Genomic DNA, 15,032 nt, shown 5'->3' on the forward strand with positions numbered 1-15,032 from the left:
CCGCTCTCTCCTGTTGTGGCTGGGTTCAATCTACAGGCCACATTTAGTCTGTTACTCTCTCTCCCTGCTCTGGACTCTGCCACATGCCTCTGGCTGATCTCTCTCTCATAGCTACAATAAAAACCTTCTCCTCAACCATCCCTTGGAGCGGTCATGTCCTCACTTCATACATCCAGTGCATTGAAAACTGTCAGTATAGAAAGTCTGGGCACTTGGGGAAGAATCGACTGCATGTGGGAAAGATGTCAGTGGGAAGCCGAGGAAGCCTTGTGTGTGTGCATCCTGTCCCTCTAACTCCTAGGCACAGACGCCTTGCCTTGGCTCAGCCCCCAAATGAAACAGAACATGTAAACATTAATAAACAGGATCAATCTAGTATCCATTTAACATTCTTTTAAAGTGTATTTAAAGATTTATTTATTTTTAAGATTTATTTATTACATATACAGTCTGCATATATTCCTGAACAATAGAAGAGGGCACCAGATCTCATTACAGATGGTTGTGAGCCACCATGTGGTTGCTGGGAATTGAACTCAGGACCTCTGGATGAGTCGTCAGTGCTCTTAACCTCTGAGCCATCTTTCTAGCCCTAAAATGTATTTAAATAAAATATAATTACATCCTCTTCCCCCTTCCTTTTCGTTCCTCCAACCCTTCCCATGTACCTCCTCTCTCAAATTCATGGCCTCTGTTTCCTTAACGTGTGTGTGTGTGTGTGTGTGTGTGTGTGTGTGTGTGTGTGTATTCCCTTAATTACTGTAATATAATTAATTATATGTGTGTATGCATATATATATATATATATATATATATATATATATATATTTCTGAATGTGTAAACACAACCTGCTTAGTCTGTATAAAGTTACGTGTATGCATGTATTTTCAGGCTGATGATTTGGCATTGGAGAACCAGTCTGGGGGCTCTTCCCTGGGGAAGACTGTTTCTCCCGCTCTCAGCGCTCCTTAGTCACCTGAAGTTTCTTGCACAGGGACGAGGCCCCGCTGTGAGCTTCCCTTCTTTCAGATTCGCACGTCTACTGGTGCTGTCTTTGTTCATGTCTTGTTTAGGCAGCCGTGAGGATTAGACTTCATGGGGACCTGCAAAACTCCTCCCCAAGGGGGACTAGTTTTTATGGTATGAGAAGGCACCATGCAAGCTTCCAAGGAGCAAGAGCAACCCCCAGTCCTACCCAGCTGTGATGCCTATGGACTAAACAGTGGCCAGCACCGGAAAGGGGTGCAATAATAGCACATATACCTGGGCAGTAATCAACAGCTTTCTAATGGGACCCAGTGCGCTCTCAACCACAGGGAAATTATACCTAGTATTGGCAACCAACCCAACCACCTAGAGTTAGTGAGGTCATGGAGGCGAACCTACTTACAAAGAGGTATTTACGAGGCGTCCTTTTGAGACATTCCAAATGATGGAGGCGATTTCTTTCAGGTCGTGTCTGTCTGCCCCATCACCTCTGTGTCTTGCACAGGAAGGCAACATGGCCAGATCTGTCTAGTGCATGAACATTGTGTCTCTGCAGATGTTGAGAGAGGCCAAGGAGAAGGAGAAGCAGAGGCTGGCACAGCAGCTCACGGTGGAGAGGACCGCTCACTATGGGCTGCTTTTTGATGAATATCAAGGTTTGTCACACCTGGAAGCCCTGGAGATTCTGTCCAATGAGAGTGAGAGCAAGGTACGGACACATGGGTCGTTGGAATGACATTGTTTGGTGATATGTTTCCTGAGCATGGGGCTGTGGGGGGGGGGGTGGGCAGGACAACAACCAGGAAGAGGCACAAAGATCTGTTTTCTCACCTCCCGACTTACGCTAAGGTCTCACCTGCTGTACAGCCTGCTTACAGTTTCCTCTCTGCCCTATACTAACCTACTCATCCCAGAAGGCTCAGCAAATCAAGAGTCCTCACTACCCCTCCTCATGGCAGAAAAGGCTGCTCTAAAACTTGCCTGCCAGGCTTTCCTTCCTTTTGGTGACCTTACTCCCAGATCAGAGATCCCTCATCAACCCGTGCCTTTAGTCTACCCAGTGAAGACAGAATGGCTTGTGCTTCTGTTCAACTGTGGGCATTGGGTGTGTGTTGCTTTGTGAGTTACAGCGTTACTTATTTGGATACCTTTATCAGATTATCTGGGCCATAAGAGGCAAGCCGTCCTTCCGAGAACTGTTTGAAAACGGTCCCATTTTGAAACCTAAATTACCAAACAGATGGCCTTATACATTCACACGTGACCCCAGGAAGACAGAACAATTTGCTATGCATTGGAGCAAGGCTAGGCTATGTGAGACACTGTCTTAAAGACGCCAGCAGGCCTGGAGGGATGGCTCAACAGGCCAAGACATGTGCAGCCAAGCCTGACTACCTGAGTTCAAGCTCCAGGACGTACAAGGTTAGAAAGAGAACTGATTCCCTCCTGCAAGATGTCCTCTGACCTCCGTGTGCACAGACAAATAGGATAAAAAAAAAAATTAAACTATCAAAAAAAAAAACAAGCAAGCAAAACACTATTGAAGGATGATTTAAAAAAAAAATGAAGCAGAAAGACAAAAATCATGACTCTCATACCGATACAAAATGAGCACCTGATAAAGATCTTATTTAGCTCATTAATTAAGTGAGGAAAATAGGCAGGTGTTCTCACCATCTGTAAAGAAAGCCAGAGAAAGAATGTTGAATCACAGTCGTGAATAGACACAAGCTTTCCACCCAGTGGGGCAGACTGCCCTCCGCTTGCAAAATCCGTCTAAACTTCGTCCCCGAGTCTGCAGAGAAATGGCTTGGCTTGGCCATCAGCCATCCACAATTTACACAGTTGTAAGATTGCTCCCCTACCTTCAGAATCTCATAATCCGGTTTAAAAAAAAAAAAAGGCAATTTCCCACCAAAGCACAAGATTCTCAGTGAAAGCTGAGTCTGGAATCAGCCTGTATGTGGTCATACATCCAAATGAGGCTGTGGGGTTTTGGACCTCTCTTATTGCACACCGCTTGAAAGGACAACGATGATAAAGCCCACCTCGTGGGGTTTCTAAAGGGATTCAGGGAGATAACCTATGGAAGAACTCACAGCAGTGTGCCTGGTACAAAGAAGATGCTCAGGGAAGGCTAGCTGCTGTTTTGTGCATCCATGTGTATAAGTAAACACCCTGTCGATGGCATTGTATTTTACATGCACTCTCATGCTGTAGATATCCGTTGTTATTATGGTTTGCAATACTACAAGAGGAGACCGGCCCCTACCTGATACTATAGAGAGGTTGCATTCTAGTCGATTCCATCACAGGCCTCAGCGGCAAAACAACCCTTAGCTTCTCCATACAATCCTCCTGCCTCATGCCTCTCGAGTGCTGAGATTACAGGTGTGAACTACATGAGGTCCTATCCATGATGAGTTAGCCCTGTTGCTCTGGAGCGTATATTGAGACAGCACAGTCGGGTGAAGACACACCACTTACTCAGGCTCAGGAAGCAATAGAGAGGAAGAGGCCAAGGCCATGGCCTCACAGCCCCCTCTAACACCTCTACCTGCCCCCCACCCCCAAAGGCTCCACCACCTTCCAGTAGCTCCAAGCTAAGGTGCAAGCCTTTAACACAGGGGCCTTTGGGAACATCCTAGAGGGGACCATATCTTCTCTTTGTACATCGTTCCTACAAGCTTTGCTTTCTTCCCCCAGCCTGATTTCTGTGACATTCAGTGAGGAGTGCAGAACTTTTAAGAAGTTCTGTCTGGTACTGTCATAAGCAGTCCTACAATTCTATGTGAAAACCAGCAGAAGTTAATTTTTTTTTTCACTCCTGTGACAATCCAGAGTGGGGTACCTGGTCAGCAAGCAGCTTCCTGTACTCAGGGATTAAAGCACCCAGGCCCTCAACAAGAATACAAATGGAAGCCCTAATGACATACAATGGCTACCACAGAGATGTATTTATAGCATAGTGACTGTGGGCAATGGAAATGCACAGACTTATTGCTGAAAGCATAAACTTGGAACATTCTCACCACAAACACGGTGTGAGGCAGTGTGTTCATAGATGCAATCACTGGCATGATACACTCATGTACACATGTGTGTACACACACGTCAGATCGCCACATTGTGCCCCACAGATACAAGGAGGGGCCTGGTGGCTTGGGCCTGAATCCCAGCTACTGAGGAGGCTGGGGCAGAGTGATTTCAAGTTCAAGGCTTGTCTGGCTTACAGAGTGAATTCAAGGCCAGCCTTGGCAACCTAAGGAGACTCTGTCTCAGATTAAAAAGTGAATAAAAAATTTTTTTTTAATGACTGAGGATAAAGCTCAGGAATAGATCATGCACAAGGCACTGGGTTCAGTCCCTAGCACTGAAAAATAATGATTTAAATTCAATTTAAATTTAAAAATAAGGGCCAGCAGGACGGCACATCGGGGGGAAGGCTCTTGCCACCAGTACTGATGACCTGAGTTTGATCCCTGGAACTCACATGGTGGAGGGAGAAAATCTCTGCTCTACACACACATACACACATATACACACACGGGGTCCTGAGTTCAAGTCTCAACCACCTCAAAAACAGACAATTAGAGAAAAAAACTCCCAGATGGCTTGCTAAAATTTAACTCTCAATAAACACGTCCTGTGAAACAGTCAGGACACCCCTAAACTAAGAAAGCATTCATTGTGTGTCTGAAGTACAAATTTAACTAAGTTGCCTACGTTTGTCTGGCGACCTTACCCGTAACCCATCCTTAAAAGTTAAAGAATCTCTGAAACAAACGATTGAAGCAATCAGTCTTCTTTCCCCCTTGACACACTTTCCTCCCGACCTGGAAGGCTGAGGTCCCCCTTGGAATTCTCAGTCTCCCCAAATTCCTATCCCATCCTCCACTCTGCCCCTTCAGTCTCCAGCTGTCTCTGACCTCAAACCGCTGTGCATAGGTAGGGGGGACATGGTTGTTCCAGCTCCACCCTCAGCCCCTTGCAAGCAGCCACCTCTAAGTCACCTGCTGGGTTCACACCGACCTCCTTTGCACAGCCTGGGACAGAGGCCCACCCAGTAACCTGGAGAGTGGAAGGGGACTCCCCTGTGTCCAAGTCTAATTAGGAGTGTTGCATGTCACCATCCTCTAGTGCTTTATGGTCTTCTGACTCCCATCAACCCAAGGAAGTAGAGAGGACACACTCCCATTGGAAAGCTGTGGACAAGAAAGGACGCTCATTATGTCCACTCTTACTTCATTGGCCGAGACTCGGGCACCACAAGAGAAAGGAAAGGAAGAATCGGTGCTGAAGAGGTGGCTCAGTGTGGAAAAGTGCCCGCTACACAGTCATGAGGATTGGAGTTCAGACCCTGCCATCACATGACGGCCTAACCACCCATGCACCCACCGCGGCATGCACACCCGCAGCACACCGTCCGTCATCATGCACACACACAATAATAAATGAGTCAGATAAGACAGACCTGGCAGTGCAATACATGATACATGGGAAGAACCCATCATTTCGTTTCCGTTACACTCAGTTGCATTTTTTTCTTTTCATGGACGAGGGCTGTAAGACACCCTGTGTACCCCTGTGTGACCTGAACAATACTCTACCTAACGCCAAGCAGTCGGTTGGCATTCCTCGAGTGTTGAAGGATGCATGATCATTTATTATTTATTCTTGAATCCCACCACAATTCAGTGCACGTCACTGTGGCAGAATGGAGTAAACTCAGAGGTGGAAACAGAAGCCTGTGAGTGAAATGAAGCATCTCGGAAGGCCAAGTCAAGAAGGACTGGCCGGGAGCCATAGAGCAGGGCACATTTACCTGCCGAACTGCGTGGCTAATGGGTTTTGTGACGATTTCCTGCCAAGCTTCCTCCCAGAGCCTTGGACAGGTGCACAGCACCCCGTGATGTGCGTAAACACCCGGGAAAATGGGGTCTGTCAGCCTGGATGCCGGGCCTGACTCCTAGGCTGGTGTGCTGATCTACAACCATATGAACAACGAAACTTATTCCGGGGAGGACTGAGTTCTTCTGCTGGTGCTCCCTCCCCCCAGAGCAAGGATCTGACTTGCAGAATGAAAAAACAAAAACTTACAGTTTTGCAGTTATACCTCAGTTTTTAATATGATATCCCATGCCCTGTGACCAGTTTGGAAATTCAAATTAATCTTCAGAGGATGGTTGGCCATCTGTACTTGTTTTGACATGTATGCAGAGGGTACTATCGAAAAAGAGAGATGGCGAAGGTGAGCAGGGGTGACGTCAGTCCAAGCAGAGCGTCCTCTCCCAAGCTCTCCATGAACAGCTCCTTACCTCCCCCAAGGCAGGGTGACAGTTCCCTCTTCGGTGACCCTGCTGTGCCCTTCCCCACACTCATGGCTGATACTGGTTGACGTGGGCTTCCTTCCTCTACACCAGTGGTTCTCAGTCTTCCCAATGCTGTGACCCTTTAACACAGCTCCTCATGTTGGGGTGACCCCCAGCCATAAAACTATTTCACCTCTGCTTCGTAACTGTAATTTTGTGACTGTTATGAATTATCATGTAAATATCTGATATGCAGGATGTCTGATATGCGACCCCCAAAGGGGCCGAGACCCACAGGTTTGAGAAACTTCTCTAGACACTTAGCCCTCAGAAAAGGAAAATGTGTTTTGGGCATTTTTGTAAACTCAGGGCAAGTCATGTCTAATAAGTACGTGTGTGTGTGTGTGTGTGTGTGTGTGTGTGTGTGTGTGTGTGTGTGTGTGTGTGTGTTAGATATTTCATTTATGGAGCACCACAGTGTCTTAAGTCAGTTCTTTTGCTGGAGTGTTCAAAGTGACCTTGTAAGGTAGATATAAACAGTCCCCGTTTCATAGATAAAGCCAAGGCATCAGAATATACATTACACAAGGTCGACAATTAGCAAGTGAGGAACTGATATTTGAGCTGTGTGGCGGCCAAAGTGTGTCTTAACCACTCTGATGAATGAGTTCCTGCTGCCATTGACCTGTGCCAGTCTCTTGATGGTGGTTCTTTATTGAACAAGGGATCCCAAGGAAGTGTGGGTCCCGCTTTAGGAACAACATAACCAGTCCTGTGTGGTGGCTCGTGCCTAGAGCAGTAATTAAGAAGCTGAGGCAAGAGGAGCTCGAGTTCGAGACCAGCCTGGACCATAAAGTCAGTTCACGGCCGGTCTGGACGAGATGCTGTGATGTAACAGGAGTAGCAATAACAAAAGACTGGGAAGACGGAGGCCTGGGAAGCTGATGCTGTGGATGGAGTAGAGCCAGCCCTTTCTTACCTCCCACACTGCTGCTCACTCACTTAGGCCTTGGGAAAACTGGAGACAGGCAGGTGGACCTCTGTGAGTTCAAGGCCAGCCTGGTCTGTGTTCATGAGAAGAAATGATGACAGGTACGCTGACCTGTTTGTTTGTTTGTTTGTTTGTTTGTTTCAGGTTCAGTCATTTTTAGCCTCGCTGGATGGAGAAAAGCTAGAACTCTTGAAAAATGACCTAATTTCTATCAAAGACATCTTTGTAGCCAAAGAATCAGAGGGTGAAGCAAGTCCAGAAGAACAAGGTAAAGGGAAATAAACAGCAAGATAAACTGGTGGTCTGGGTCTTAGGATGGAGCCGCTGAGACCAGCCCTTAGGACAGGGTGAGGTTGTCTTAATTCAGGGGCTCCCCTAGATGCCCTGTGCAGCTGTCGTGGGGACCTGGGCTGATCACAGTGACGTATTTGCTGAGCAGGAGCCCCGTCCTTCCTCTGGGGTCCAGCGTGGTCCCTGGCACATCACCGGCACATAATAAATGCAAAAGGTCAAGCGAATAGAGCAAGGTTTGCTGGACCTAAACAATTACAGTATATGTTGCGCCTTCTAATCCCGTGTGTGGATGCTGTGTAGTGTGTGGTTGACGACCAGGGTGCCTAGGTCTTGCAATGGATTTCTTTGCGTATCTTTATCATTCCTTTTAATTCCTGTGTGTACGAGTTGTGTATTTTGCACATGACCCACAATGCATCTGAACAATACAGTTCTTGCTGTGGGAGGCTGGTAGCCTAGCAGCACAGCACGCCTGCCTAGCCGTATGAGACCCCGAGTTCAGTTCCCAGCACCACACAAGAAGTACAGTTCTGACCATGCTTGTGCCATTTTCTCCAAGTGCCCCACCCAGGATGAGGTGTTTCAAGTTGAAGATCATGGAGTGAGCGAGGTGTACACATCTCAACAGTCTTTCCCCCTGTCTTAGCTACTTTTATATTGCTGTGAGGAGACACCATAACTAAGGCGATTTACAAAAGAAGGCATTTAATTACAGTTTCTTTTTTTTTTTTTTAAAGATTTATTTCATTTATCATGTACACAGTGTTCTGTCCGCATGTATCCCTGCAGGCCAGAAGAGGGCACCAGATCTCATTATAGATGGTTGTGAGCCACCATGTGGTTGCTGGGAATTGAACTTAGGACCTCTGGAAGAACAGCCAGTGTTTTTAACCTCTGAGCCATCTCTCCCTAATTACAGTTTCAAAGGGTCGGTCCATGACCATTATGGTGGCGAACATGAAGGCAAGCAGACAGGCATGGTGCTGGAGTAGTAGCTAAGAACTTACATCCTGATCTTCAGACAAAGAGAGAGAAGGGGGGCGGGGCTACAGATCTTGGCATACAGAACTGCTCAAAATACGTCAGCTGGTACCGTAGTTATTTATTTAGTGTGTCAACACAATACCAGGAAGGTTGGGAAGTCAGAGCAAGCTGCAGCTTTTATTCATTAGTGTGCCTGTCATTCCCCCACCAGGCAGAGTCGTTCGTGATCATAAGCATTCACACTGTCACGGTCAAGTCACAGGAACGTTTTGTCCCCAGGTGCATTATGTACCTTTAATCAAAGCTCAAACCTAAGGGCTCATGCGCTTGAGCCTTGAGGCTCAGGGACAATTATTCTGTGCATTCAGAAATGTGTTTAATCACGGTTTCCCCCTTAACCCCACACCCCGACCTTCTGTGTCTTCACCTTAATGAGATTTATACTCGTTGCATTAAAAAAAAAAAAAAACAATTATACTGAAGTGTAGAAAGGGGCCAATACCAAAGAGGCGACTGAAAATAATCTTTTTGAGCGTTTGTATGTTCCTATGAAAGTCACCAAAGATGGTAACCTTGTCATTTTTCTCATAAAAAAAACCCCTAAAATATGAGCTGTCAAAGGAGCTGCAACTCACATTGGGGACCCAAGATGAACCTACAGATGCCCCCTTCCAGCACTAACCATCACCCCAGTCAGGCTGTCCTTCAAGCTCATGATACTTGAGTTAGAAAGTGGTCCTGATGGATGTGTCATTCAGAAAGGATTTTTTTTTTTTTTAAATGGACCCCAGGGCTGAGGAGAGGGCTCAGGGCTCAGCCAATAAGGTGCTTGCCTTTCAAGTGTAAGGACTGCGTTTGAATTCCCAGCACCCATATAATAAGCAAAAGCCAGAATCAGTGGCATACTTCTGTAATCTCAGCTCTGGAGAGGTGGGAAGCAGAGGCAGGCTTGTGGGCCAGCTAGTCTGGCCTCTGCCTTTTTGGTGAAGTTCCTGGCCACTGAGAGACCTGGCCTCAAACAATATGTGAAAGACGCCTGAGGACTGAACCAGTGTTGTCCTCTGGACTCCCCACACATGCTATGCATGCACATACCCACACCTCCAGATGCACTCACACCCACATGGACACACATACACACACACACACACACACACACACACACACACACACACAGAACTCCATATTTTCACTGACATCAGAGACATCATTGCTAATTCAAAGTGAAATAGTATTATGTTGCTCATCAGTGCTGATGCTTAGAGAGGAACCTTGGTTCCTTACTGCTAAAAGAAAGTGTTGCTCCAGGCGGTGTGATATGTTCTCATTTAAATATAGAGCCTCATTCAGTAAATTGAGATTTTTGGATTTCACACACAGACACGCAAACACGCACGTGCACACAGGTGCACACGCACACACGCACACACACTGAAGTGCTGAGTATTGTGTTTTAAGAAAATTGAGGGCTAGGAGGGGAAAAATGGTAAATTTGTCTCTCTGTTCATGACAAAAGCCTATTATCACCCGTAACAGATCCATTTTCCCCAAAGGGCATCTCCAGGTGATCAAAACACTATTAATTTTCATTAACTGAATCTAATAAATAAATGTCATTCAGACACTTAATGAGGCACGGGGAGAGAATAACAGAGGCGTTGTTGTAGAATCAACCCCATCATATGGCGTGTGACAGCTCCAGGAAGATGGAGGGGTTACCCCCCCAAAAAAAAATGACAGAAAGGAATCTTATCTGTTGAATGTTAAAAAAAAAAAAAAATCCAAGAGCACAATTCTGCCAGAAATGTAAGCATTTTCACCAGGTTCTGCTCTTCTGTTCTGTCTTTTTCTTACAAATGCACTTATATTCCTGAAAGCCTCTAACAACTAAATAATTTATTTGGTAGTCTCAGAAAGCATAATAATAAACTGTCATCTTCTAGATAAATTTAATATCGGGCTCCTGCACACTGAATAAGACTGGTTTGCAGATTTGTCTTTCTGGCGTGATGTAGTCTCACCACACGACCATGGTTCTCTAATTTGCTTTACCGTGGCTGTGAGGAGATGTTAAAAGTCCAATTTCTGTTTTTATTGCCTTGGGGAAGTTCTCTTGGCCATGTATACAGACCGAGAATAGCAGTAATAGTCCTTGTTGCAACATTTATTATCATCTGCTTTTACCTATTTCTAGTGATTTCCCCCCGAGCGCCCCCACCCCAATACATGCTAAAAGTTACTGGTCTCTAGTTAGTAGAGTTGATGCACATTTCAAAGCTGGAGCCTCCTGAAGTACTTGTGTTCTGATTTACTGTCCATTCTCTCCAAATGGGTTTAATCTCGTGTGTGCACGTCAGTGTGGTGCATGACAATTCATTTACATAGTTTTCCATTTTTACAGAACAGCTCAGCACTGTTGTATTTGGCTCTTATAGTAACTAAAAAGGGAAGGATGGCGTTGGGGCCGTAGCTCAGCGATAGAACGCTTGCTTAGCGTGAGAAAGTTCCTGGATTTGATCCCTAGCAACCCTCCCACATTACAAAGAAAGATTTTTAAAAAGGACTAAGGGTGAGTTTTATTATCCCTAGTTGACGGGGTGGGGGTTGTTGGAGGGGACAGGGGGTGGTAAGCTGAAGAAGTCTGGTGGCTGCTTTCGGGGCCCGAGGCTAAGGAACAGGGTGGCTTAGAACCCAGCTGCGGGTCTCAGCCAAGGGCCCCTGCTCCGCATCACAGCCTCTCACTGAGGGAGACCAGGCAGTTCCAGGATGAGGCCTTGCCCACCTGCTTTCAGTGGACTCTCCCTTCCTCCCTCCCTTCCTCCCTCCCTCTCCATCCTCTCTCTCCACACCTTCCCTTCCAACCTCCTCTTACTTGGCTAATGGCGTCTTGTTCTCGCTTCTCTTCGCGCGTCATCGCTGTGGGAAGCTTTCTCCGCACTCCTCCTCCAAGAACAATACTATAGCTTCAAAAGAGCACCTAGTCTCCTGGTTCCAGCGTTTCCCCTGTTACTTCATCACGAGCTAAGGCAGTTGTTGCTGTCTGCTCCCCGGGACTTGCACCTCGCTGGCTGGCCTGCCTCCTGTCCCCTGAACCTGACAGGCGCATTCCCTGCCACTGCCAGGCTGCTGGGACACTCCTCCCCTGACCTCTGCAGGTGGGGGCTGCACCCCCCAACTCCATCTTTGCCATTTTAATTACTATAGGAACCAAATACAACATCAGTGAGCTGTTGGCAAAAGATGGAAAATTTGTGTAAATAAATTATTCTGTACCACGCTGACACGAACACGCAGAGATGAAATGTGTCTGGTGGGACTTGACGCGACATCAGAACACAAATGCTTCAGGGGTCTCCAGCTTTGAAACGGCCATCGGTTCTTCATAGCTCCCTTCCTGTCCTGATCCGTCCAGGCTTCCATAGCAAGTAGCACCGTGCACCTTACTAGCAACAGGAACTTGTCGCTCATAGTTTAGGGGGAACTCTAAGATCCACGTGCTGGCAGATCTGGTGTCTCGTGACACAGGCAGCATCCACTAGCTGTGTCCTCCCAATGGGAGTGGTGGCCAGCTCTCTGGGGACCCTTAAACAGGACCCTGATCTATTCATGAGAATGCCATGCTCATGACCTAAAACCCCAGCTGCTAATACCACCACCCCTGGTGATTCGGTGTCAACCTATGAGTTAGGGAGACACAAGCATTCAGACTCTAGCTCTTGCAGAGGACCTGGGTTCAGTTCCCAGCACCAACTGGACTCACAGCCATCCATCCAACCTCCTCCTCTGCCCTCCACTGACCTCAGTGGACACCAGGCATGCATGTGGTACGCACACATACATGCAAGCAAGCACTCATACACATGAAAATAAAATAACTCTTTAAAAATGTTGTAATTAAATTTCAAAGTTCTGGCTACCCCTGTCTTTCTGCCATGGTTTATATTTCTCCGTAAAACTCACCACTTGACATAACTGTCCTGTTTATCCATTTGTTTATTGGCCCGTCTCCCTTGTGAAACTACAGATCATAACAAGCAGATCAAAGAGAAACATTCTGAACAGACCCACAGGCCACCCTGGCTATCTTTATGAGCTACCCATTAACCGTTTTTCTATAAAACTGAAACCAGCAAATCCAGGCAAGTGTTAGGTATAATATTTTTCACATGACTTAGCCTTCCCCAAAGGCACGCCTGGGCTCTGGCGTAGGCCTGGGTACCTTCTCCATGGAGGGGTTTGCGCACATGCAATCAGGCCAGACTACTGATGCTTTTATTCTCCCCCAAAGGAGCTAATAAGCCCATTATGGAATGAGTATTTCAGCACCGACTGGAAGCTTTGAGATGGCATTGTATTGAAGTTATAAATGAGAAAAGGGAGACTGCGGCTTTCAAAGAGCTCTGTTGCCCACCAGGAATATTTATTTTCACTTTAAGAAATATAATTATCCTATATAACAAATATTCATGATTACTGTATTATAGATCATATGATACATCAATAGATTATCAAGTCAGATAACATTTTCCTTAGCGCTTACTGTGTTCTAGACACCGTGTTAGCAATGAGTTAAACTCTTCTCTGTCCTTAGATAGCTTCCAGTCCGAGAGAACAGATCGTTAAGAAGTATTATAGTGCGACACAGGTGTCCTGGGGAACCTTGGGAAAGTTCTCCAGAGAGCTGGTGTTACATCAGAGCACACACCCCACTGAGAATTCTGCTCACTCAGCCCTGCAACCCGTCCTCAGCAGGGCTCCCTGGGCATCACCAGAGCTAGAGTGTGGAGCCTAGCAACCCTCGGAGTACCAGGCATCAGAGGCCTGACTGACACACGCCATACATCTGTCCACCCATTCTTTCAACAACTAGCTATGGGCCACTAGAGCCGTGGTCCCAAGACACGCTAGGTCTCTCCCCGTGTCCTCTGTAGCCTCTGAGCCAGCCTAGGGGTGCCCTGGTGCCAGAGGCCTGCAGCTAGGCCTCGGCAGCGCTCTCCAGGCAGCCCATCGATTCCTTACTGTGCTCACCCATGGAAGACGTGACATCCATCTTCCCAGACAGCCCCAGGGCACACGGCCACAGCCTCTCCTGAGTCAGGAGAGCTGCCACATTCTGAAGGGTGAAAAGTGAATAAATCATGCTTCTGACTTCTGTCGTGTTCTGTTTCTAGGCCTAGAAGAAAAGGGCGAAGAATTTGCTAGCATGCTTACGGAACTCCTGTTTGAACTACACGTGGCCGCCACACCTGACAAACTCAATAAGGTCAGAACCAACCCCTCCCGTGCCGTTGGTTTGAGCAGGGGCTGGGGAGATCAGGTCTCGGTGGTAAGATTCCACAGATCCACACAAAATGGAAAAAACGCTGAACCCCTATGGTACAGGGGGCGGGAGGGGAGCCTGAGGTCGGTAATTAGTATCTGAGGAGGCAACGCCATGCATGCAGGACTTCTGAGACCTGCGTTCTGTGATTTCACTAGTAATTATCTCGTGACCTTGAGAAAGTCGGTTACCCCCTCACAGGGAAATGGGATTTTCTGTCAGAGGACGGTTATCTTCAAAGTGAGGTGAAGGGGAATCACCAGGGGACTTTTCCAGACTCTGCTCCCAGCCCTGCCTCTTAAAGAGCCACGCTGGTTTTAGAGAGAGGAGATTCATACCTCTCCTCCCATCGGGAGGGAGCTGCTGCTGCTCCAACATGTCTCAGGACCGTCCATCTTTGGCATTCCAGCTTCCTCTAGCACATTCCTCACAGTGCACATTACAAGTTAGTACAGGGTCTTGCCGTGGGATTTCTTAAGCAGACACTGACCATTAATTATCCAAAGCTACATAATTTTTTTTCGTCTCTCCTTTTCCTCTTTCCTCTTACCTTACTTAGCAGAGGTTGCATAGGCACTCACCTATTATAACACGTGAAGGAAGGGCAGAATGAGGTACAGAGGTGGCGAGATGAGTAATGTCTTTCTCTCTGTTAGGGGTCACCGATCGGGCAGGTCAGGGACTTCAACACTGGGAAATTACCTCATTCATCTCCTTGCAGCGCCCGCCACTGCTTGGAAGGGGGTGTGGGGACTTCTGGGTTGTGTGGGTCAGCCTTTCTCCCTAAAAGAGGACTTTTTAGGGTGTCTCTCCTCTAATCTCTTCAAGTGTCCCCCACCATTCTGACGTGTTAGACTTTGACACAGAGGCTTTAAGGTAAGTCCATTTAGCATAAGATGAGCGACAGCGTGTACTTAAGCAGACAGCTTGAAGGAGCCAATGAGCTCCGGCCGAGTCCGCCTCTTCTCTGAATTCTGGAAGCCGCATACAAGGCTGGAGAGATGGTTTCTGCAGCTTCCAGGTAGCCACGGTTTTGTAGGTCACGGGTTGCTCATGTTGCCCTCCAGGTCCCTCCAGGCCTCTGCTCCCCCTAGAGGCTGGAGGCTCTGCAGTGAATCAGAAGTAAAGCCGCCGTGGTTCTTC

General features: G+C 47.2%; 1 protein-coding gene across 1 annotated transcript in view; it reads left to right on the forward strand.

Annotated features, from left to right (window-relative positions):
* Window positions 1-15,032, forward strand: part of Fam114a1 (family with sequence similarity 114 member A1) — a 71,502-nt gene that overhangs the window by 42,679 nt on the left and 13,791 nt on the right. The window contains exons 7-9 of the mRNA XM_006974599.4: window positions 1,545-1,697; window positions 7,436-7,559; window positions 13,741-13,832. Coding sequence (XP_006974661.1) covers window positions 1,545-1,697; window positions 7,436-7,559; window positions 13,741-13,832 — 369 coding nt within the window. The remainder of the gene's footprint in view (window positions 1-1,544; window positions 1,698-7,435; window positions 7,560-13,740; window positions 13,833-15,032) is intronic.

This window comes from Peromyscus maniculatus, chromosome 10 (assembly GCF_049852395.1).
Source record: "Peromyscus maniculatus bairdii isolate BWxNUB_F1_BW_parent chromosome 10, HU_Pman_BW_mat_3.1, whole genome shotgun sequence".
In the NCBI taxonomy this organism is placed as follows: domain Eukaryota; kingdom Metazoa; phylum Chordata; class Mammalia; order Rodentia; family Cricetidae; genus Peromyscus; species Peromyscus maniculatus.